Here is a 25,706-nt window from a genome sequence, read left to right as displayed (position 1 = left end):
ACAAAAATGTACCGACAGCATAAATAATTATAGTTAGTAAACCTTAACATGTCTGAAAAACACATTCACTACTCACACCATGCATTACTAAGGGAATTGTGATTTCATTATTTTTTATATGACTTACACATTAGAGAAACTATAATATTTACTGCATAGAAGTCAAGGTGTTATCACTCTGCTACAGAGGGACAGTCCTGTTATGAGCTCTCTTTAGTTTGGGGAGTTTACATTTCACTGACTACAACTACACACTTCAAATGTTAAAGGTTATTTTCTCATCCTCAAAAAAAAGTGGAACGTGGAAAGTGTTATAACAGCAGTATTTTTTTATGTGAAATAACTGAAGCTAAAAAACTTTAACAGCCACAGTTTTCAGAAATTGAAATTGAGAAAATTCAAAAAAAAAAAAAAAAAAGCGTAGGGAGGGGAGAGGGTCTCACCGTGCAACGAGAGTTTCTTAGAGGAGGAGGAAACAGAGGACTCCTCAGTTGAGCTGAGGGACGCTGACCTTTAGACTGGCGTCCCTCCACAGTGAATGTAGCACCTTAAAGAAACAAACCCACGGCCACATTAAACACAGACTTAAGTTATCACGAAGCACAGAATCAAATATTCAGAGTAGAATGGAATAACTCGTTTTCCAGTGTATTTGGACTTTAGCATTATTTCCTGATCTCTCATCTTTCTATGCTTTGATGTATAGCTCTCAAACTGCTGCTGAATGTCACAATAACTCTGGTGAAGATCAGAACAGTGTAAAATTACGTTGCTCCACTTATGGTTCTTCTACACTACCTTTGAGACTTCTTTAAATAGATGAGAACAAACACATGCCTCAGCAAACCAAGACTTTCTAACCTCATCAAGACACACACTTGAGTCACTGCAGTGATGATGAACTGCAGAGTTTTAAAACCCACTGCGATTCTCTGTGCAGCAGTGTAGTCGTTCTGGGTAAGATCACGTCATAGCTCATGTAACACATCACATGTTTTAGTAATTTTTCAACATTAACTCAAATGTTCAAGATTACAATTAAATTAAATTTAAGACTCAGGCATAACATTATGGCCACTGACAGGATAAGTAAATAATATCTTGTGACAGGTCAGTGTTCTGCTAGGAAACTTTTGGACCTGGCATTCATCCATGTGGATGTTACTTAGACATGTAGCACCCGCCTAGACCAGACGGACACACACACAAAAACTACTTAGAAACAACTCAAAACTAATGAAGAACAGCACCAAGTGTTGACCTGGCCTCCAATAGATCTCAAACTGATCAAATCATCAAAGGATGAGCCTCCTCTCAACCCATAGGACCCAAAGTTCCCCCACCAAGAACATCCTGTTACCAGACACCACAGGACACCCTCAGAAGACCCATGTCCTTTCTTGGATGAGTCACAACTGTTTTGGCGGAACAAGAGAGACTACACACTGGAAAGTGGTCAGAATGTTATGTCTGATTGGTGTAAGTTCCTGTTATGTTCAAGTTTAAAAACACTCCAATCTTACATTGTTGTAAAATGCTCTCCTTTAAGCCCATCTTGACTCTATACGCACACATAACAGAGTCTACGAATGAATAATTTCACCATTTTATCAGAGTAGTGTTCACAATATCATAAGAGATGCTACCTGATGACGGGCAGCTCTGTCTGGAAGCTTTGGCTGGCGACTGGATTCTTTTCCAGGAGAGGCCGCGGCCTGTTATTGACTGCCAATGGCACTCACCCTCTTCAAAAGAGCAGTAGCTGCCATTGAGAAAGCGTCCTGGAGAGAGACGGGAAAGAATGTATCAGGGAACGAGAGGGGAAAAAAATGATAAAGGGATGGAGGACTGAATGAGCAGAGAGGCTTGGCAGGGGGGGATAAAAGAAGAAAGTGAAGTTAACACTGACAGCCAAATTTCCAAGGAGAAAAGGGACAGAGTTTAGGTGGAGACTGGCAATCAAAGAGTTGAGCGACAGTGAAGGCAAAGAGGTTGAGAGGGGAAAAGCATGTGAGGGCAGACTAATGGCTCGCAGGACTCGATGTGTTGGTGAAAATTATGTGTGGTGAGGGTGGACTCTCAGGCGGACTCCAGAAACGAAAGCAGAAAATGGAAAAGGCCGGAGGTGTCTGGAGGAGGAGATAGGAAAGAGTTGTAGACGAAGGAAGAGAGTCTGAGGGGAAATGAGAGCAGCTGAGGTGGTGACGGCATGTCTTCTGGAGATGGCAATCAACTCAAAGTTCCAAAGAATAGCATGTGCCTCTAAGGCGTTACAGCCACTGAATAGTATTTACCAAATCATTGTGTACAACAACAATACAGTGTTTGATCGGATTGTGTAGTAGATACATATCAAGCTTGATTAACCTCAAAACGAAATAGGAGTGTGTGAGTCTCATCGTACTTGTCTCATAATGAGCATGCACAAACTTTCTTTACTGGCAAAAAAGAATTCAGAATAAATTCAATACAAGTTAAGGCAAATACCTAAACCCCCATTGTTATGTGAATTTTTCACTTTCAAGACAAATTTTCAGTCCACGCTCTCTTGTAGATAACAAAATTGTATGTGAAAGGCTCGGTGTGAGTTGAAATTTTTTATTACTGGAAATAGTATTTTTCCCTCTGTGCACAATTAGATCCACTGCTGACATACTTAATGTGGCATGATTCTTTTTTTTTATGGTCTAGACGCTGCTCTGTGTTTAAGTTTCATATCACACTTAAAACTTCACTTGGCAGTTTCAAAGTTTTCCCCACCACCAAGTTTGCTTTGTGTTCCTTTCATCCTGAGATATTGTCTGTGAGTGGCCATTACCTGTGAGAATCTGTGAGTGCTGTGATAACGTGTACTTTTTGGAAATGGTATCATTAAGATAAGAAGGATAGAAACTGACCTGAACAGAAGTCTTAAAATGGGAATAAAAAGTGTGAGTAATCTCCCTTTCTCAACAAGAAACTTTTATTATACAAAAGGATGTAACAATAGTAAAACAAACACAATGTGAGTTTTATTTTGAAGTAACACAAAGTTGTTGTTGTTTTTCCTGTAATGGTTTGCTCTTTTCTCTTTCTGGACTTTTCATGTCTACCTGTGTCTTGTGATGAGTCACTCTCCTTGTTGAAACCAGTTAGATGACGCTCACACAAACTCTAGAGACTTAAAGTCACAACATAATATGAATAAGAAGTGATGATGATATCATTTTCATAAATGTCATCCAGTTATTAATGCCACTTTCAATCTAAATCCCTGCTACTTTAGTGTTTGCTGTCATGGACACATCCCCTAGATGTTTATACTGATGCTACTTGGAAGACTGGGGAATTTTATTCTTCTAATCTCAGGCAGTTTGGTGCTTCCAAACATAAGCAGTTTGCTAATTACATTTCACAGCAGACAGTCAGGTCTAGTATATGTCAGCACGTAACACCAGCATGTGGCCAGGCTGGATCTTTCTGACCTGATTAAAGGCTAAATTCTCAGGAAGTAGTGACTAAACTGAACTCTTCCGATAGCTCTCCTGACCCAATTCCTCCTTCCTTGCTCAAAAATATTTTTTTGGGGAAGTTCAAATAATTTTTCATCACTGTCTCAGATGGGGTGTTTTCCCTACTGAAGACTGTGCTTTAAGCCTCCTTTGAAAAAAACAGTGGTGTAGTGTGGAAAAATAAACATCAAGTAACTACAGACTAAAATGTTCCATTGGTACATATATACAACATTTTAGAGAGGCTTCTGTAAAAAAACAAAAACAAAAAAACACTTCAATGGGTTTCTGAACTAGCAAAATAAGTTGACTGCACCAGTATAAGTCTAAATATTTTTGCTACTTGATCTGAGTGCTGCTTTTGATACATTTGATCATCGGACTGTCTAGTACAGCTCTTACCTTGTGTAACTTTGTGGTTCACGTTGCTTTGAGGCAACTCGTGATTTCTCTGAGCACTCCAAGAATATGACTGAGCACCAGTATGTTTTACATACAGGATATGATGTAGACAATATAAATATTTTCAGGTGTTTACACACTAAGGAAAACACAGCTATGAATATTATATTTCTACTGACAGATACCCTAATACCTACACACTGGACTTTGAGCTGTCAGTGAGTGCAAACGGCCCTAGTTTTTCCAGTTTTTTTCTGCACTACTGTAACTAGTCAGACCTCTGTCTTCGACTTTTCAGACATTTCAGCAATCAGCTAAATTGGCAGAGGGGTAGTCAGTGCAAGAGAGAGCTCTGACTGACTGTTGAGCTCAGAGAACCAGTGGACTACGAGAAAAGTAGAAGTGACTGAAGTAAACAATACGTTTTCAAATGGCAGAGAGAAGGCTCAGAAGAGGACAGCTCTCTCTGATAGTTTGTAGCTCTTTTTGGCTTCTTAGCTAACCGGCTAATGTACCTCTTCCGGTTTCCAGAATGAATTATTTTCTTTTTTCATATGTGCTGGCGTGGGTTTGGTTAAGCAACTGTACTTATTTATACATGACAAATAACTACATATGACAGCATCGTGTTTAGCCTTGGTAAAGCCTGGACGTCACTGTTGGTCCTTCTTTGTGTTAAATGTTGTTATGGTGTTAAGAGGACTAACATTTAACTTGTGTTTAACAGCATTTTGGTGCTGCATCTACACTGAAAATATCCTTTTGTCCTGGAAAAGAAGAAGCTAAGCTCCAGGAATTATAGTCGTTCTTTATCACTGCAGTGCAGTGCAGGCATACAAAGACTTCCTCTCTCACTTATAGGATCTATTAAACACTCCAGTTCTTAAATATCCACTTTTTTTTTGGCATGATTCTATTGTTTTATGTCTTTTATTCCTTTCTTATTCTTTTCTCATTTTAAGTTTTCCAGTGTCCTAGTTCCTTTCCCTGGCATTGTCTAGCTTTATTTTATCAAGTGTTGTATTTTATTTTATTGAGCGATACATTACTAGAGTTACGACGGACAGAAAGAAAGAAAGAAAGAAAGAAAGCCATCACAAAATAACTGAGGAGTGATGATATTCCTCAAAATAAATAAATAACTCAATAAATCTCACATAGTGCCACTTGAAATTTCTGCTTGCATCCAGCTTTGATGTAAAGCAGCAGTTCTGTGTAGTTGCAGGGAAACTGTAGTGTTGGAAAACAGCAGGGCGTCTGCAGAATTTAGACCGACTAAGATGAACCAGAGGAAGCTGCGACGTGGAGGATGTGTTTATGCATAATGATTCTGGGGCAGGATGATGGGGGTTACCTACAGGGACTTGATATTCTTTATATGTCAAGACTCTTTGTGATTGACACACTAAGATTGTTCCTCCTACCTCTACGTCTGCTTTTTTTTTTTTTTTTTTTAATGAGCCTCGACAGAGCTTACGAAGGATTAAAATAGATCAAATCAGATGAAGATAAGTCGTGGATGGATCATGGATAGATCATAGAGAATAGGGTATCAGAGAGGGAACACTGTGTGATTTGGTTAGCAGGGGGTAATTGTGATGAGTGATGGTGATGAAAACAGAACGAACACAGAGTATAACCACACTGTGTCACAGAAGAAAAGGAGACATATTTGAAAGTGTCAGATTGGACTGATGAAAGAACTTTATAGATTATCAGACCTTGGCCTTAATCAAAAACGATGAAGGTTATTACTTTTTTAAAGACCATAGTGAGAGCACTGATTCATTCACAGCTGGCCTTCATGCCTCCATGCATTCTCAACGTTATGAGAGCACACAGTGGAAAAGGCGAGAGGAAATACAGCCGTTGGAATCCTAAATAATTCCCACACAAGCGGCATAGCAAAAAAAAAAAAAACATCAGTTTGTGTTAGTGGTTGGGCCTGGATTTCTATGCTCTGTTTGTTATGAATGCAAATGAACAACTACCATTCTAATTATCATTTCCTGAAAACATAATTCAGGATATTTCCAGTTCAAGTCAATTATGTCTACAAGCTGACCGTTTTACTGATTGTTATGCTCAAATGTCCATCTGTGGCTTTTAAAATCAAAACACTGCACATACACACACAGGCTGTTACGTTTAAATGGAGATTATACCCTTGGGTTAGCCTCTTGGGCCAATTAGCACTGATAAATTCGACAGCAGAAAGGAATACTGCGCCTGGCTGGGATTTTCACTCTATCGCTGCCTTCTTATCTTTCAGCTCCCATTGTTAGCAAACCTATACACACAAGAGAGCAGCCACCATTTTAATAAGCACCACAAGGGAGGCTGACCTGCACTATGGGCAGCAGCAAATTAATTCTATCCTGTTGAATGTTGGTGATTTTTTTTAATTTTTTTTTTATTTATATTTTTTTAAATTGAGGGGGTAAGAGTTCTGAACTGTGTGTTTATAATTTCTAAGACCATATAAAAAGTATGCGTGCAGGTGGGAGTAAAAAAAAAAGATCCTCAACACTGAGCGCACACACACACACAAACAGCAGGGCCTGGGGGACTTCACTTGTGAATAAGATGTCAGCATACTTGGCTAGTGTTCCTCCTAGGCCCCAAGAAAAGCAGCAAACAAATGTACAAAGAGATAGAAATAACAACCATGGAATATGTCAAGGGTGAGAAATGTTAGCCAAGCAGAGGTACTTTTTTTTTTTTTTTTTGCCTTTTCCCCGTGCCTCTTTGTCAGGAAAGCTGATGCAGACAGTCGCTGCTCTGTAGGGCTTCATGTAACAGCTTCATTAAAGGGTGACTTACTATGGCTGACCAAAATCGCAAGTGGGTTACTTTGATCCGGAAAAAAAAAATAAAAAAAAATGCAAGGAGGACAACGGTTGTGTGTGAGCTTTCATCTTACATATTACTGAACGGAGCTGTGCTGCTGCACCGCACAGTTTACTCACGACAAAGATCGCTTTCATCATCGCCGAGTGGACAGTCTTTTCTGAAATCGCACAATTTGTCCAGTGGGATCCCAGGTCCCTGATGACAGTGGTACAGGCCCTCCAGCGTGATGTTAGGGCCAGGTGAGGACGCTAAGAGGTGAGAGAAAAAAGACAGAAAAAAGAGAACACTTGTCACGTTGTTAAAGTACCTACTGCAAAGTGTTTCTGATAGTGGAGTCAGACTTTAGGAAAGAATTTAATAGCAGCAGCATCTAGAAAGTGAAAGAATAATAAAGCACAAAAAATAAAGTCTGAAGACAAAGACAGGTTTCAACTGCTGCTGCTAGATTTATGTATATTGGACACAAAACACAAATCAGTGGTGAAAATATGACTGTAAGCAGTACGAAGTATGCAGCTACTACAAAATAGTATCAGTACGTGACAAAGGCTAATAAAACCTCTGAGTGTAACTTCAGTGTGATATCCATGCACTTCCTGTTCATCATGAATAGCTTGAATCCTGTATATCCAACAGACCATTAACACACAAAACAATGATCTAGATACCACCAGCAAGTTGTACATGGGGGCGGGGGCACACACACAGACACACACACAATGACGCCAACTGATATCATTGGTCTCAGCAACTTAAATAAAACAAGGAACATTTGCATATCTATGCAAATCAGATCTGTGATATCTCCAGGATGCGGAAGCTGACGACTCACCTTCACCCTAATCATCAGAACCTGATCACAGAAGAGAGAACAAAACACCAAGTGGAAAAAAACTGCACACTGATGGCGATCTTGTTTTTCCACCCTATCTCATGAGAGGAAAGAAAAGAGAAGTGATTCTTATCATGATTGACTGGCTGCGCTTACTGTAGTTTGCCCTTGATCTGTAATATGCAGATTTGTTCTCTGTTCAGACGAACTCAGAAGCCTGATAACGATTCTATGACAGGAGCGGCAGTGAAGAACAAATGCTGTCAGCTCAGTCTGTCTAGATAGGCAGCATTTCCACACCAAATTCTGACGTGAAGTTTGTAATTAATGTACTTCTTGTTTTTTTTTTTTTTTTTTTTTTTTTTTGGTTTGCATAATTTTCTGTGATACGCAGTAACATTCTGTGGCACTTTTCTGAAGCCCAGACCTGCATGGTGTGACAGATTCACAGACATGTGGGAGGACAACACAAATTACAGCGTACATCAAGACACTTTTAATGTCAGAAATAAATGGACAAAACAACAAACAATAAAAAAAAAAAAAAGCCAATCTCATTATTCTGCAATACTCCCATTATTCCTTTCCTACAAGGCAACTAACAAGGACGGCTCTCAAAACGTTATTCTTCGTCCAGTACAAATAACAGCAACAATCAACTGAATTACAGTATACCAGATAATTAACTCAGGAAGTAAGCAATATAAAAAAATCATGTACTAAAATAGATGTACTACATGACACTATATTACATTCAGTTGCACAGTAAAGAGAACACAACAGGGAAGCATATAGAAATTACCGTCTAATTACAGAGTAGAGGCATTTCAGAGCTTCACAGTTACGCTTCACTCTCAGCACACTTAAGGTTTCTCCTCCATATTGAAAAAAGACTGACGACCCAGTGGGAAACTGTTAATTCTATGGATTTTTACTGGACAAATCAGAGGCCTCCCACCGTCAACTACTGTGGCAGGGCCTTCATGGCTGCAGAGAGCCAAATTAACAAGACAGCTCAAACTCAAACTCTCTTCAAACTTTGCCTGAGTAAATGACTTGGGTAATAAATATCCTTTTGTGCCAACACTTAAGAATGGTTCCCTGCACTCTACAGTATATAGAAGAGCACAGGCAAGGCAGCTACACTATTTTAGTAAAATGAGGAAAGGTGGGGGCTTGTTTGTTTAGCACCAAGTGTTTGAGTATAGATGTGGCTTCCTATGTGTATTCAGCCATGCTCAACACATGTATTATGCATCGGGTGTGCTCAGTGGCTTCCTCTCTGTATAATGTTGACACCGCAAGCAGAACGATTTATCAAGAAAGAAAAAAGTTATCTGCAGTACACTGAAACCTTTGGGCAATGTATGTAAATCCGGCGATTTATCTTAGTTTGATGACAGCACAGTAAAAAAGTATCAAAAAGGTGAAGTTGCTAAGTTTAAGCTCCTGCAGCAGGTAAGCGAGACACGGCCGCTGCACTCCTGGCCCACCGCAGTTCTTAAATCACACTTGTCAGACTGTGAAAACAAGTGGGTCAGTAGGGGATGAATTGCCTGTGGGAGTAACTGAGTTTTGTTATCCCCGTGCTCATGGGCCTGGCTTTGGAGAGCAATGATGTATGAGTGGCGAAGAGCTGGAGAGGTGACTGGAGAGGGCACAGCAGCCGGTGATAAATGACACGGTGGATACGCAAATACAGGAATCAAGGTGCTTGTTGGGTAGAGCTAAGTGGTTAACATTTAGTGACTGCGCTCCGCTGTTAACATTACATCTAAAACACAAAGACACTTTAGGATAATAAGTTATGAAGCTTGTATCTGAGTGTAGTGTTTTCAAATATAAAATGAGTGATGTTTTAGGTGTATATAGTTTATACACGTGTTCAGAAGAACAAACAGCAAATTGATATTTTTGTGTGGCAACAAAGCAAACTGATTTAGAGACCCCCAACGTTTCAGTATTTCTGCGGCTGGTAAATGAATGCTGTGGGACAAATTTTCATAAACCGACACGTACATCCTCCTAACCACTGACAGACTTCAAAGTCAATTCAAATTCTTCCGTGTTTGCTTTTCATAACCACACTGTCCATTTCTGATAAACTAAGTCGGTTTCTGATTTAAATTCATTACTGCCTACAGGCTATTCAAGGTTTGATAAATACATTCCCTTCTAAAATTATTTTAGCTGCATCACTGTTTTCTTCAAGGTCCACTGGGTTTCAGAGTTGGAGTTGCAGGTTTACGTTGACATTGATTTTCTGCTGCAAATCTGACGGCGCAGGAAAGACAAAGCACCAACATCCTCCAGTTTACATACATCTCAGTCTCGTTGCTTTTGTCTAAACCTGTGACAACATTTAGAGGTATCTGTCACAATCTGTAGTGTTCAGGCTATAACTATTGACACGTTTTAGTAGATAATTGGGAAATGATTAAGAAGTAACCAGACAAGAGTCAATGAGAAAGTGTTGACTGGTCTGTTGTTGTCGTCCTTCTGCACTCTGTCTTCCTAGATGTTGGATACATTCCTGCCAAGTGACGTGTTGGATTTAGGTTTGGAGGACACTGCTATGTATATATTTAGCATGAGATAAGCAGCAGTATTACTTAAATGTAAATCTACAGCTGACAGTTTTCAAATTACCAACCAAGCTCTAATTTTTCACTTATGTCATCTGTGTACAGGATGAAGATCAGACACACCTTCACCCACAAGATCTAGATCAAAACGGGAATTAAGTGACAGGCGGCATCTACGTTACTTAATGCCTGAAGTTCACAGTCAAAATTCCTGAATGAATCCACTGGTGAAGCTACTTAAAATCCCCTAGCAGGGATATCACAACACAACCCATTTGTTGCTTCCCTCTGTGAACTCTAACTTGAATGCTCTCTGTGCAGGCCAGTTAATGATGAACAAATCAGTAAGCTAACTCAATGGTAGGGGCAGTGTCATTGCAGGATAGCAATCCAAATAAAAACCCAAATACACCTCCACATTTAATCACACACGGGCTGAACAGTTTCCATTTATATCAGCTATTTACCAGAATAGTGGCAATGCCTTTTCAAAGTCTGTTGGGCTTATTTAAATATCCCCCGCTGCCTAAATGTTGGTAGGTATGAAGTATAATATTTACACTGGTTGGTACTGATGCCAAGAAATTAGAAATCCCCTGGTGTAGGGTGAGTTGTTTGTGCTCGTCATGCACAAGTGCTACTCTGTATTGGTAACAGTAGTTCCCTTTTCACAAAATCCAGTAGCTGAAATCAATTCCACACATAACATTTAACATTTGAGGACTTTTGCATAACCGTGTCACGCATATCATGTTTCTGAGATTCTACTGATAGAGACGCCTCACTCAGTGGGATATCATGAGATCATGCAAAACAGTTTGTCTCGCCATTTACATAAAACTTTTGGCTATGGTTTGGTGGACATCGCTTGTAGATTTGAATACAGACGCGGCCTTGTTGAAGACGAGCTGCAAAAACAACACACTGGAGTCACAGAGAGGGTAGGCCCGTACTGAAATTAATACGGCTTTTTGGTTTCCTACAGATGAGCAAGCACGTCAGTCATGTCCTGATATCCCTCTATGTACTCTGAAACAATAACAAAAGCACACTAAAGACTGATTGATATCTGCTTGTGCTTTGCGTGCACAGAATGGCAATAAACAGAAATGCAAAATAGAAAACACAACAGAAAATACATTCACAAACTTTACTAAATGCACCGTACAATCCTGCTATAGTTAAAACCGGTTTCTCTGACGCTGCGCGTTGATTTACTGCGTAGTCGCGAGTCACAAGTGCCATAATGGGGGGCAAATATCTCAGGGTGCCCAAGCAAGCGTGGTGTCACTCTCTTGCCACCCCATTAAAGGCAAAATCTGGAGATATTCACGGGGATTTACGGTGGCTGCAATGCTCAAGATGGATGCAGGTGCGTTTCCCACCGGACAGCCGACAGGACAAGAAGTATTCGCTCATGAATTCAATTAACTGCACACAGCCACGCTCGATTGGTCCAAGCTCTGCCCAATCACTGCCGCTATCCGTCATGCTCCCTGCTGGAGAGAGAGCGGCACGCACACGAGCACACAGATAAAATAATACCTTTAATGTCTATTCTAAATCCCTGAGATGACTTTTTACAGCACAGAAATGAGAGTATAATTCAGATACTGTACTCTTTGTACAATAAATCGACAAAGAATTATCTGAACGACCAATTTGTTTTATTAAAGCCCATTTCCATGTTCGAGTACCCAGAACTTTCAGTTCTTGGAAATATGTTAAAAGGAACTAAAACGTTCCTTTGGACTGATGGCTGCTAAATTTGTCTGACGCCGTGCTGAAAAGATAATGGCCGTTTTACATGTGATATTTGCACACGACTATACAACCACCTCCTCAACAGACCAGTAGATGGCGGTAATGGAGAAGACTAAACAACAACAACAAAAAAAACATTCCATCGCAAACTGTTCTGCTGTTGATTTTCATTTACTGCTTTAACAATGGAGTCATTGAGTTAGTGCTGGATAAGAGATGTGCAATGGTAGCAAAGCAGATTCAATACACACATGAAATTTTGGACTTAAAGTAAGAAAATGGATTTTCATGCTGAGGATTTGGTAAGGACTGACTGTGCTGCTTGTATGTGGCAGATAACACACTGAGAACCTCCAGTGTCCCAATGGAAGGTTTCTGCAGTACTTTGGAGGCAGTCGTAGATGCATTACACAGGTTTCTATATGAGAAATGAGAATTGTAAAGTAAATTCCACTTTATATTATATGTGAGAAGTGGAGAGGAAAACTTTCAAAGTCTGTCCTTAGTACATGAGAACACATCTTCCCTTGATGATCCTGGAACATCTAACAGATTCATTACACTCAGTCTATTTGCCCGTATATGTATTTGTGTAACTTTGCTTGTTTATACTGCTAAATACTGCAGTACCCAGACTGAAACCACTGAGGAAGGTGTCTCTTTTGCCTTTATCTACAATCTGTGTGGACACTCACGTGGTGCAGATGTGCTACAGAATGACATTCGCAATATGCATCATCATTTGTTAGAGTCTTACTACAAAGAACTGGCGCTTGTTTTCACCTTCAAGGCTTCGAGCATGGCCAAACTTACTTGTCTATGAAGCTAAGTAAACATTGTTACCAGCATATAACACAGAGTGGCTTTGACATCAAAGCATCTGTCCCACAAAGAGTGTCGATTTGAGACTGTAGCCTTTGTTTTGTTAAGCACATGAGCAGGGTGTGCATTATGCCGCAGGGCTTTGATTCGCCTGATTTCTCCATCTCAGAGACGTAATAACTAATATTTTCACTCCTTTGTAACAAACAATGGTAGGATTGGCAGGTTCATGAACATCACTGATGTATTGATTAATGCAGCAGGTGACGCAGTATGCCACGGCCTTGTTTTTGAGTGAGCGTACTCCATCAATATTGTTCATGTGGTTATAGATCAAAGTCACTAGAAGACATGGAATAGTTCTACATGAGTTTCTTCCCTGACTGTCTCTGTGATAGATTTAATTTCAAACAGGCAAACATGCACACATACAAACCATACTGTAGCTGCACAGTAATTATATTGTATAATTGCACCACAGATGGATAAAAATTACTCAATGAACAGATTAAGTCTTTCATGCCAGCAGCCTTAGCTCAATTGCACTCTCTACAGAAAGAAATGAGATTTAAAGCTCCCGTATTTTAATGACTGACTTTTCTTCAATGATGCCTTAACATTCAGAAATGTCCTCCTCCATGCCAGGTTAAGGTTGATTGAGACATCTGTTCCATTTGGCATACGTATGCTGGGAACACTCCACTTGGTGCCCTGGGCCATTTAACACTTGCTCAATATCTTAAAATGAAACTGCCTGTGTAGATTGCCTTGGACAGGTGCCTGCAACAGAAACCCAGTTCGTGATGAGGGGATGTTTCTCGCGGAAAGGCCGAAGGCAAAAGACGAGAGGAAGAATGTGAAGAAGCTCACTGGTGCCAATTAGGGCCTTGTCTTGGAAAGTTGTATTGTCTGTTGATTAGTTTAGGTTTTGGTTTTGAGCTTCCTCTTAATTTTTGTCACTCTACATTCTCTTACCTTGCTAAATCATGTGTGACCTCTACAAAGATTTCAAGGGACCCCAGAGAATCCTGGGAATTTCTAAGATTCACAGAAACCACATGAAAAACAGAAAATTATCCATAAAATTACCTGCTTTACCTGTGAACTGCTTATTGCCCTCAAGGCTCCTTAAGGCTTTGGCCAAATATTAAAGAGTACCACCTTTTAACATACTAATCTTAATATACTAGAGACAAAGACAAGGAATGAGTGTCTGTGAACAAAAATTACTTTCTATTTTCTGAAGCTAGGCCCTTGGGCAAACTGTAACCCCCACAGTGAAGTTAATATATATATATGAAATAAACTTTTGTTGATTTGTGCAGAATAAATGACTAGGTGCAAGTTGGTCTACAGACCTGAATTCATGTATTTTCATTAATACTTACTGATGCATTTGGATTTAAGAGTGGATTTTCTATGTACAATAAACACATAACTTGATATCTGTAGAGAGGCAAGATTTTTATTTCTATAACTGTCACAAATTCTACCAAACGAGGTAACAAAATGGTGACTGAGAGTATGGCCCACTGGTGACACTGTGAGTATTTCCAAGTGGTGCCAGACAAATTGTAATCAGTGACCATGGCCCAGCAGTGATCTCTCTGCCAGAACCAGGAAGTGAATCAAACGATGAACTGACAACATTTAGCATACAGGCAACACTGTTTAGGACCCTGGAAACTGAGGTTTGAAAGCACTTCTGCAATTACCACTTATTGCCTTGAGGAAGTGGACAAAATAGAGATCTTTGAGACTGCCACTTTAAGACTTAAAATTAAATCTTCATGTTTGAGAGCGATCATGAAAATTTTGAACAGCACAAATTTAGATCATCATAATTAAACTTCATATGAAGCTTTCCAGATGTCATTAGTATATGCTGCATTCATATCACTTACTTTTTATGTTTCCCATCCCATTTACGTTCATGACCCCTGTAGTGCCACACAGAGACATGGGTGAGCCTGACACTTATCAGGCCTATGATCATGAGTCTACATTTACTAAATTGAACATAAGAACTAAGAACAGTCACTTTGCCATCCATACCCATATTTATCTACACAGCAATAGCTTCACTTCAGCACCAAACAAGGGACAAATTCTTAAGGAACAGACTGTGTTTTCTAACCAGTCATTTAACGCTTCAATAACAAATCTGGGTTGTTAGCTGCTACATTCAGCTTTAAGTTCCCCTGGCCACAAGATGTTTGCAGCAGAGCGTTGTTCTGGAGATACTCTGATTATTCTCCAACAAAGATCTGCCAGGCTGTGGAGTTACATTTATTTATATCAAAATGGATCTGATTGCTTGCATGTTTTTTTCGTGTCAATTGAAACTTTCACGATAATTCTTCTGCATTCTGCTAAGAATTAAGACTGGCCACACTAATAAAGATACATTTTGGTAATTACATTGATTCCCAACAGGTCCACATTTAAACTGTCCAATAACTGAGAGATGCATAGTTCCCTGACACAATTTAAACAAGAAAGTCTTTCATGTGTTAAGGCCCCAAACAGAAATGATTAGATGCCTAGAAGTTTACTTTGTGAGTTTATTCCTGCACAGAAAGCTTCACGAGCAGAATGTCAATAGAAGTAGTGATCCAGTAATCCTTTATGGATTCTGCAGGAGGGAGCTCAAAATGTTTCACTGTGTCACAGAAAAATCACAACAGCTGGGAATTTTTGTACACCGGCTTGACATCTTTCAGTCTGCACACGTGCACATCTACAGCTTGATGAGCAGCGGCGGAACAGACGTGTTTTTACAAGGCCGACAGCAAACAACGAAATCCGTTATACTCAATCACTGCTCCTTACGGGTCACTGCGTCACTGTATGAAATCCTTCAGCTTTCATAAATCAGCTCCAGTTTGTTTCATCTCAAACATGCAGCCTCAAAATCACAGATATTATGACAGTATTTATATTTATATGCCATTTATATGCTGTATTTGCACACTTGTATTAGTCAGTGCTACTCACCCAGCAACAAAAACAGTGTTCGTTTATTTCACTAATAATCATATTGAAATTAAACTGAAATCTCAATAGATTTTCCACTATGATAATGAATGGCTTTTCCCCCATAGGAAACACCATCACCCATCCATCCACATGTCTAACACGCTGTCCACTCCACTCGCCTTCTCCAAACCCATTTCCCTCATTGCTTCCACAGGGCTGTGCTTGATTGATGGGCCCAGGGACACCCTCATGCTGCTGTGTACCTAATCGCGAACTATACTCTTGCCGTAACGCTCCATTAAGAGCCCGCAGCAGCATGGTGTAGTGGTTAGGGAAATGGTCCAGTGGAGGTAAGGTCACTGGTTCATATTCCCACAGGGTCCGCCGCTGCCTTGTCCAATTGGAAAAATGAATTGCGACAGTTTGTGGGGTAATTCATGAGCACAAATAACGAATATGTACAAACACAGTTGTAACTGTTAAGGAAAATTTGACCCTTTGCCTTGTCAAATCTGCTATTGACACAATCTGGTAATGAGCCTGTCAGTCAGCGCAGAAGTCTCTGTTTACTTCCCAGATGAGGATACGTAGGAGGTTAAGAGTGTCACTGACATGTTTACCAAGACTGAATAATCATGGTATGCTATAACACAGCCATCAGCAAAGAAGCACAGGTAGCATCCTGTCAGAAGGGTGAGCTCCACAGATAGGCATAGAGCCACACAAGTCACTTTAGGGACAGCAAACTGGATTGCTTGTTGGTTCAGTGACTGATGAGTTAATTAAAGCGGAAGGGTATGGAGAAAGAAGTCAGACACCGCTCCATTTATTTATGCTGTATTGACTATACATCCTTGCACTTCACTGGCCGGAGTAATCACTGCCTTTCTACTCTAGAAGAAAACAACCAGGGGGAGGGAATGGACACTGTCAAAATTTCAATTCAGATTCAAATGATCACAAGGAGATCCAATTAAGAATGAATCTGCAGTCTACAATATTACACCTGACTGTTCATTGTACACAGATAAATCAAAACGTGCCACCAGAACACTAACAACAACAATAAGAACCCAGAACATTTTGTGTCCAATCTCGTATCTGATTAATCAATTGAATCCAAATTTGGATCATTCTTTGTGCTGTTCCTTCAAAGAAGCTGTCAACATAGATCGTTGATGGCAGCAATTGGGTCATTTTGAGCGCATGGGACAAGAACAAATAACAAACAACCGCGTTTGCCGAGGATGGAGTGTGAGAGCCTTAAATCGAGTGCCATGGCTTCATGTTCTGTGCTAGGTAGAAAAGAAGGTAATTCGAGCCCAGGTTTGTGACAGGTGCTTGAGGGGAAAGTGGGGGAGGTTTAGAACACCGCGAAATGTGGTGAGGCCGCACAGAGAGCGTGCCGAGACGGATTAGGGCTTAGTTTGGGAGTGGGATGTGTGTCGTGGGTGTTGTGCTGGGGACCCAGGTGGTGCCTGAGGAGAGTACAGCGCGTCTGCATGGTTTTTCTCTCTACTAGTTAGGGCTTATGTGCTGCCTGGCAAGACGAACACAGTGAACCCAAAGCTGAGAACAATTAGACACTGTTCAACCAAGGCTGGATTTGCATGAGCAACTGCACCCAGTCTGCTCTGTCCTAACAGTGACAGTAAAGACAGTTAGACAAACACCAAATAGATCAAGCATTCATTGATTGGTAGCAGGTAAATAATTAATAGTTAAATAATTTTCGACATTTCGTACTTTTATTAGACACTAGTTTGACTTCCATTCATGTTTAAGAAAAGGGGCATGATTCGATTAAAGAGTTTATGATATGCAGTATTGTGGAAAAGTTAACTTCTATTATCTCTCGCTGCCAAAACCCACATGCTAATGCAATTGGGTATTTCACAACCAAATCCATATAGACAAGAGATTTGTTATCAGGCTAACCACTGTGAGAAACTCTGCTGCAACAGTTGGACTGCTCTGACCTGACCCCACATCCCATTTAAACCAAATGTAAGGACAATTCTTTTCCCATTGAGTGAAGTTCCTCATTCATCCAAAGCTAAAATTGAGCAGAATAAAAGCAATTTCACTGTTATAGAGTGCAAAAAGGTCTGATGGACTGAGCATCTCTCTGAATTTAAAAACAGGTTTCTGGGAATGATCTCTGCCTTGTACACTACCAGTCAAAAGTTTGGACACACTTTCACATTGAACTGAATGAGCAGCCGTGTCCAAACTTTTGACTGACAGTGTACAATAGAAACAATCATGGTAAAGCACACTTGAATGCCTTCCATTGTGTAGCATGGCAAGCAGTCAACTATAGGGGACACTGAACAGTCCATCTGTCAGTCTTTTGTCCAAGTGATCCATTCAAAATCTCTGATGATGACGACCGGATACATAATTTTGTCAAATTTCACTCCAATTTTTATTTTACCCACTTTAAAAATGCATTTGACGTGTTAGGACTAGACGGTAGCTTAGGCTGTGAAATGCTCTGCTAAGCAGGCGTATGCCAGCCAGTGGGATAAGAAACGCTGCACTTATGGAGAGAAGTCTGGATTCTACTAAACTCCAGAATGAAATTCTGAATGCAAATCTCATGCTGTCAGTCAAGAAAACCAAAGTGGAAAGAAGTTGGCTTCTATAATAGTACAATGAGCCAAAGAAGGGTTTGAAGAGAAGACGACTCCACCATGAACTACTTAAAGAGGCCCAAACTTAAGCTGATGCATCTTTGGACACATCTTAAACACACTGCGTCTAAAATTATCTCTGAACTCTAAATGAACAACAAAAAAGAGTGGGTAAGGATCCCTAAATCATAGATTTTTTGACAGTGCAAATGTGCATTTTGATTACTGTTTGTTTACTTATTTTACTTCAAAGTACATTATCCTGTATCCAGTATTTCAGAATGGCAACTGAAGCCTACAGACCCTCTCATCAACATATTTACTGAAGGAGTATGCTCCAAAGTGTAGTGAAAAACACATTTACAAAATCAATGTTTATATCACGTCTAGTTAAAAAACTTTGTAAGGACAATGTTGTGTAAGCAGCATTATTAGGGACTTTTCCTGAGTGCTACTGCCCACTCAAGATTTAATTGAGTCCATAATAAGGTACTGGCGATCCATTCTCTTGGTCATCCATTACTTGATTATATCTTTTTATGTGAGTTCAGCCGACTTCACATCACATCACATCACAGTCTGGTAAAAACATTTTCTAGCCTGAAATCAACTGAACTGAGAATTTCCAAATTAACTATATAATAAATAATAAAATAAATGAATCTTGACTATTTCATCATGCAGCTGCATGAAAAACAGAATGATTTATATGAAACACGTATACACGTATTTATTCAAAAATGAATTCAGTTTGGCTTTGTTAGGTGTGTGGCACATCTTTGCCTTGGGAAACATATTTCTCTTAGGGGAAACAAGGATTGTATCCATATTTCCTTAGTGACGCACACAAGAAATGTTTAAGCCAGAGTTGCTGCTTCTGCGTCTAGTTCAGAGGAAATTGAATCAGTTATATTAATCAAATTTCAGGGGCTTTCGAGGTTAACAGAGAAGATATTATTTCAATCTCAACTGGTTTACGTATTTTACCCCACAACATGGTGTAATGAAGTTAAAAATCACAGCTTGACATGTTTGAGAGTTCAGTCACTCTGCAGACATGTGAGACACATTTACTTCACATACACGTTAGGAAACGAGGAAACAACTGAACCCATAGGAAGAGTCATCATCTCATACGCAGATTTATTTTTGTCTGGATCCATTTACATTTTGCAACAAATAACTTTTATAATAGTTTAATGTTGATGATCAAGAAAGTGAGTAATAACAGTATTAGGATGCAAAGGACTAGATGCATCATCATTTTTCCCCACAATAATTTATTTCAAATGAAAACATGGGTATAGAAACATTTGTAGTGATTTCTGAATGTTATTTGTAATTACTACTGTTTTCTAAAACTTCAGAAAACCAATGAGCACAAACAAAATTAGCAGTAGGACTGTGATGGAGCGGCTACTTACCCATGGTGCAGTTAGTGGTGAAGTGGGGCTCGATGGTGGCGGTGTCATCCTGTGGGACCCGCTGATCGTAGCTGGCCGAGATCCGAAAAGGTGATCCCCCTTGTGTCCCCAAGGTGAGGTGGACCACTGCCCAGCTGCCAAGGAGAGAAAGCAGGAGCAGGGTCAGTGCAAGGAGCAGACACCAAGGCTGACAGAAGTACCCACAGCCACGGCGGGGGTCAGGGGTAAGGGTGGCTTGGGACTGCTCAGCACGAGTTCCAAGTGTCTCAGAGGAGGGACTATCCAGGGCTTCAGTGGAAGCTGACAAGGGGGCTTCCTCATTCCCTTCCATTTTGGGATGGTCCCTTTCTTCCTTTGCCTGGTGAAGCATGGCCCACTCTTTGAGCCCACCCAGACTCCGCAGGTCAGGTAGAGGCTTAGAGGTGACCGGGTGTGAGGAGGTGTCTTAGCTGAAAGGAGTTAGACCTATGCGGACGATTTAAAGCAACTATTGCAGCCGGAGTGTAATCAAGACACAGGGCAAGCTGTTGTGTGTTAGTCAGCTGCAGTCCTGCCGTGAATGCTGTCCTCCCTCAACCACTGGCTGGCTTTGTGCAGTTCAACTGCCCCTAATTTTATTAAGCAAATTGTGCTGATTTCTCTTTGGCTCCGAGCTCATCAACAATCTCTCTCACTCTCTCTCCCTCCCCCTCTCTCTCTCTCTCTCTCTCTCTCTCTCTCCCTCCCCTCCCCTCCCCTCCCTCATGCCCATCCCTTCATTTATACATACGGTGTAAACAGCTACTTCCCTGATAGTACAGTTAGTTTTCTAAAGTTACACTGACTACGAGTACACAGAAGTTCCCAGGAGACAGATCGAAAAGAGATCTTTGATGTGCCATTTTAACTTCCTGCTGACACTATTGCATTGTTTTCCACGACTGTCTTCATTAACTGTGTCCAGTGTGCTTTGGCTCGCCACATCAGCAGAGCACACATCCTCCAGTTTAACTGAAGACATTTTGCTGTCAAGACAACCGAGTCAACACTAAACAAACACACAAGCATCCCTTGCTTTCCTCTGATGTGCTAGAATGAGTAATAGTTTTTGATGTTGCAGAATGTCTGGTCTATTTCTACCCATGTTATGTGGGATAAATGTCATTTATGGATTCAGGAAGGAAAAAAACAAGAGGATCATAGACTACTCACACTGTAGTTCAGAAACTGGACTAGTTATAGTTGAATATCAAGCAGCTACCAACAGACGGTTTGTATGAAGTCGGTGGAGATGTAACTGGGACAACAAGTACTGGACTTTATTTTGTAGAGCGGTCAAAAATGCAACACACACTAGGCAGTAATGTTGCCTTGATTACAGTAGTTAGTTTAGGCTAAGTGTCTAGATATTATTTTGGATTTTCTGCCCTTTCTTGGAAAGCTGTTTTGTGGGCATTCTGTCAGGAATGATTTTCCCCTGGATTAGTCAATGTGGATGAAGGGCGTGAGGCTCTTTTCTAAAGGTTTTCACCAACACCATTGTGGATGCTATTATGATACGCAGGGTTTCCTACACAATGTTAATACTATGGCGACCCGCCAGTGTCTAATTTAGACCGCCATGGTCTCATAACAAATCAGAAATATGTTCAAATGATTAAACCAACGTGGTTGATGCTCACCTGAATTTACTGAATTTAAACTGATGTGAAGCTATTTGTGGTGCTCACTAATAATAGACATAACCGTCACGTTTTAAATCCAACGTTTGTGCTCTTGATTTTTTAGACCATGAGACTTACAGTTATTTACAGAGAGGTTCATCCTGAGTCTCTCAAAATCTTGTGGGAAACGGTGACATGTCAGTCGGTCTTTACTATACCATTTGTAGTGAGGAGTGCACTGGGAAGTAGTAGAATGTCTGTGTTGTTTGGGGGGTTATTTTGTGCTTTGTTTGGGTAAAATTGTGCTAAGAGTACGGCAAATGTAAATGCACACACACACACACACACAACCCAAGTCTATACAAACAGGCTTTTCTGATTTCCCAAACGTCTGCGCTGTTACTCAACAGGCCTTGCATTACTACCTTTGCCAGCTCCGTATATTATATTTGTTTTTTTTTCTTCTTTTCTTCTATTCTCCCTGTTCTGCTCTTCACTGTTTTCACCTATTTCCAGGAGCTTCTCGCTAAACCGTCTCTGCCACTCTCTCCACCCAGTCGCCCCTCAAAGCGGAGGGAAGCTGGCCAGATAGGATGTGATGTTACAGCACCACAGTACACGGTGAGAGAACAGCTTTGAGGTGTGAGACCTGCTCCCTGCCATTCTCCATAATAGGACGGAAATGAAACCTTAGATAAGGGCTGCCACTGTCTCCTTGATAACCTTGGAATGATTTGCCAGCTCAGTAACATACAGTAATATACAGAATCTGATTGAATTCACCACCAGCTCAGCTACATTTAGAAATGGCCTTTTCTGTTGAATGAGTTATCAGCATCATGATAATTGGATTCCAACTGCACAGGAATGTTTGCCTGCTGGCGCATGCGATAATTACTATATATATGTAAGTAAACACCTTTTGTTCTTAAACCTATAACGAGGGATTAAAGAACTCAATAAACATAAGTGACAGAAAATTCATGGGTGTAACAGTATAACCAAATGTGCTCAGAATTGTATGTACGATATGTTAAAAATACAATGAACAGAGCTATATTACCCTCTATCTAAAGTGAACAATGTTAGGCTGATCTCTGTCTAGTCAGAGTATAAACCTGCACACAAGTCTACTAAATTATATTTTTTATCAAGCTGTGTTCACTGATGCTCACAGGACTGATTAACTGAGCAACAGATAAGAGCAGGGCTGCCGGAGCACATCAATCAAACACTTAAACCTAATTAGTAGTATACCATGCAAGGCACATCGGTCCCAAGTAAAAATACATGAAATGAAAACAAATGGATAAAGAGCCCTGGTGCAGGAATTAGACATACATAACTAACAGAAAGTGGATGCTAATACTTCTCATTGTTGTGCTTTGTGTCCTAACAGCCGATTGATTATTTAAAATTACCTGATCTTTGTTCAGGTTGCTCCTTAGTGAAAGTCTCTCTGTGATTAGGATTGGAATATTTTTTTTTTCTCTCTCACAACAGGAAAACAAATTAGCTCAGACCAACTAATCTTTGCTGCCAATTGACAATTCTCATTTCATAATGCTATTCATTTATGCTCCCTTAGTGCTCTGCTCTGGCTAATGTAACGTTTTTCATTTTCATTTGGTGTGTGTGTGTGTGTGTGTGTTTGTAAGGAATGATGAAGGTTGCTTATGTCCTAACCGCATTAAGACTTATTTGTCTTATGGGTTCTGGTTTGCATTATCTGGGAGTCTCATCTATCAGGACAAACAATACATGAAGAAGTGTGTTGCGTATAATGTTTTCAAAGTGGTAATGTTTTTTCTAATGTTGTGAGGCTTACTTGGATACGTTGCCAGAATAAAGGAGTCTGCACTCAAAGTCCATTTTTTTATATATATATTTTTTTTTGTGCCAGAAATGGCTACTTGTTTTATAGCCGCTCAAAGACTTTTCTCCATTATTAAAGTTTTCTGAAGATCTTTGACTTTCTCATCAGAAGCTTCATCCGCCAGAACTCGTACCTGCAAATGTGGTTATTCTTAATGGCTCCTGGAAACCAGTGTACATACTGCACTAGTCACAGCTGGTAGCGGACAGGATAATCCCACAGCCTTTATCAGCAGGTGAAACCGTCCTTGCTCTAGATGTCTTCTCAGGATTAGAAAACCACAGAATCATCCTCACTGGCTGCCAACTCCATCTTGTGTTGCAACGCAAATCTTGGCAAACAAACAAATAAGAAATAGAATGTGCTGGCATCAGTGTGCATAGTTTCTATGGGCAACAATCTATCAGATGACAGATTATATATATATATAAAAAAATGAAAAATAGGGACTTCATGTGCAAACACTTTAAGGCTTGTGTAGACAGGAAAATCAAACTTTATTCTTCCTCCTATGGAATCCCTGAAAGCATTTTCATGTTTTCTTAGTATTAAGATACAGATTAGATTAGGAAAGAGATCGGATATTTAATCTGTTCAAAGACAAAAGTTCATCTAAAAAAACGCTTTCGGATGGCCCTCTGTAAAAACAACTTACAGTTGCTATGGCAAAACATTTCTACCAACAACATGTAAGTATAAACAAAATACAGTGTGTGGTATTGACAAAACCATTTATCTCAGGTCCTCAAACTAAAGCACACGGAATGGAAAAGGTTTTCAATCATTCCCAAGTCCAAGTATCTTGTTGAATGCATTGGTGGTAAAACTAAAGAAGGGGAGCACAGAAATGGAAACTGCTTTACATGGTAATGGAATTTTTACCCCCAAAGAGACATCGGCATAGGTTTTGATCATGCTGGCTGTTTTAGATTGAAGTTTGTGGCTTTTTTATAACAGTGGATAGATGAGATTGATTGTAAATGATGCTGCCTACAACCAGGTATGCACGGTGACAGCAGGGGTTAAGGACTTAGGAGGTGGGTGGAGGTGCTGCCATGATTGCTGCTGGATGGGGATCTCTACTTAAGCCACATTGATTTTGACTGTCAAATGGTAGCACGTTTAGGCCAATATGTCAAGAGAAGAGCAGATTAGATTGAACGACCTGACATACGGCTGCTGAATGAAGGCCACTTCCTCGAAAACTACAGGACACTTTGAATGCTATCTGCTGAGAGCATAACCTGTTAGTGTTTAATGCAGGTGAAGGGTGAATGGGGTAAACAGAAGTGGAGTATATTTGGAAATATGTTGCCAGATTTCACTGCTTAAATAAGCAGTGAATATTTCTGAGTCCCAAACGTATGTGTTTTCTTTAATGATTAACTACAGAAAAATCATGACATGACACACCACATACCCAGAAAACTACATACATGCCATGTCCTCATGACTCATACCTGCCTCACAGATAATGGATAACAAATACACTTTATAGTGGCTGTTTGGGAACATTAAAAACTTGGGAAGAATGGCTTAAGTGACTGAAATCAGGAGGATTACACATGATTTCACAGACTAAAACTTTTGGACTGCACTCAAGGCAGGTTTTAGACATTGGTGACTCATACCTGAATGCAGCTCTCATGCTTTTCAGTGCGAAGCAAATTATTCTGGTACTGGAAAAAGGACCAATCTGCCACAAGCAAATGACACAGGATGAAAGCAAAGCCAGCCAAATAAACAAACCCAGAGGAAGAAAAAAATGTGATGCAAGCAAGTCCATCATGTCAGTGTGGAAATTTAAGATATATACAAAAATGATAAGCCAAGTAACATGTGACCACAGACCAAGTGGCCAATCATCAGTGGTCACACCTCTTCCATTGTGTTATTGGAAGACACATTAACTGCAGAATGTGGCACTTTGAAAACTTGTACACAAAGGAAACTATGTATATATGTAATGACAGGCTTACTGTCACCAGTGCGTCACGGCTGTTGTTGATAACTGTGTTTTGCAGATGGCTGCAGAATATAAAGGTGCAGCGGAGTTCTTCATGCATTTGTGTGGTCTGTTCTGTCACAAGAGGCCAAGTTTTCAATACCCCTTTTGCTCTTCCTTACAATGGTGTTAAAATGTGTTGGCCCACTTCCACTTTTTTTTTGCATGTTTATCACTTTAATATTTCAGATCATCGAACAAATTTAAATATTAGTCAAAGATAACACAAGTAAACACAAATTGCAGGTTTTAAATTTAAGTTTTATTTTATTAAGGAAAACAAAATCCAAAGCTACATAGTCCTATGTGAAGAAGCGACTGCCCCCTAAACCTATTAACTGGTTGGGCCACTCTTAGCAGCAACAACTACAATCAAGTGTTTGTGATAACTTGC

General features: G+C 40.1%; 1 protein-coding gene across 2 annotated transcripts in view; it reads right to left on the bottom strand.

The window, feature by feature from the left end:
- Positions 1 to 25,706, bottom strand: part of alk (ALK receptor tyrosine kinase) — a 314,203-nt gene that overhangs the window by 42,604 nt on the left and 245,893 nt on the right. For both annotated transcript variants that reach the window (XM_047611390.1, XM_047611389.1), the window contains exons 5-8: positions 19,789 to 19,922; positions 6,863 to 6,994; positions 1,647 to 1,781; positions 444 to 547 (exon numbers count right to left, since the gene is read on the bottom strand). In XM_047611390.1, coding sequence (XP_047467346.1) covers positions 444 to 547; positions 1,647 to 1,781; positions 6,863 to 6,994; positions 19,789 to 19,922 — 505 coding nt within the window. The remainder of the gene's footprint in view (positions 1 to 443; positions 548 to 1,646; positions 1,782 to 6,862; positions 6,995 to 19,788; positions 19,923 to 25,706) is intronic.

Source organism: Mugil cephalus, chromosome 17, assembly GCF_022458985.1.
Source record: "Mugil cephalus isolate CIBA_MC_2020 chromosome 17, CIBA_Mcephalus_1.1, whole genome shotgun sequence".
Lineage (NCBI taxonomy): Eukaryota > Metazoa > Chordata > Actinopteri > Mugiliformes > Mugilidae > Mugil > Mugil cephalus.
This window is presented reverse-complemented; position numbering and strand designations above follow the sequence as displayed.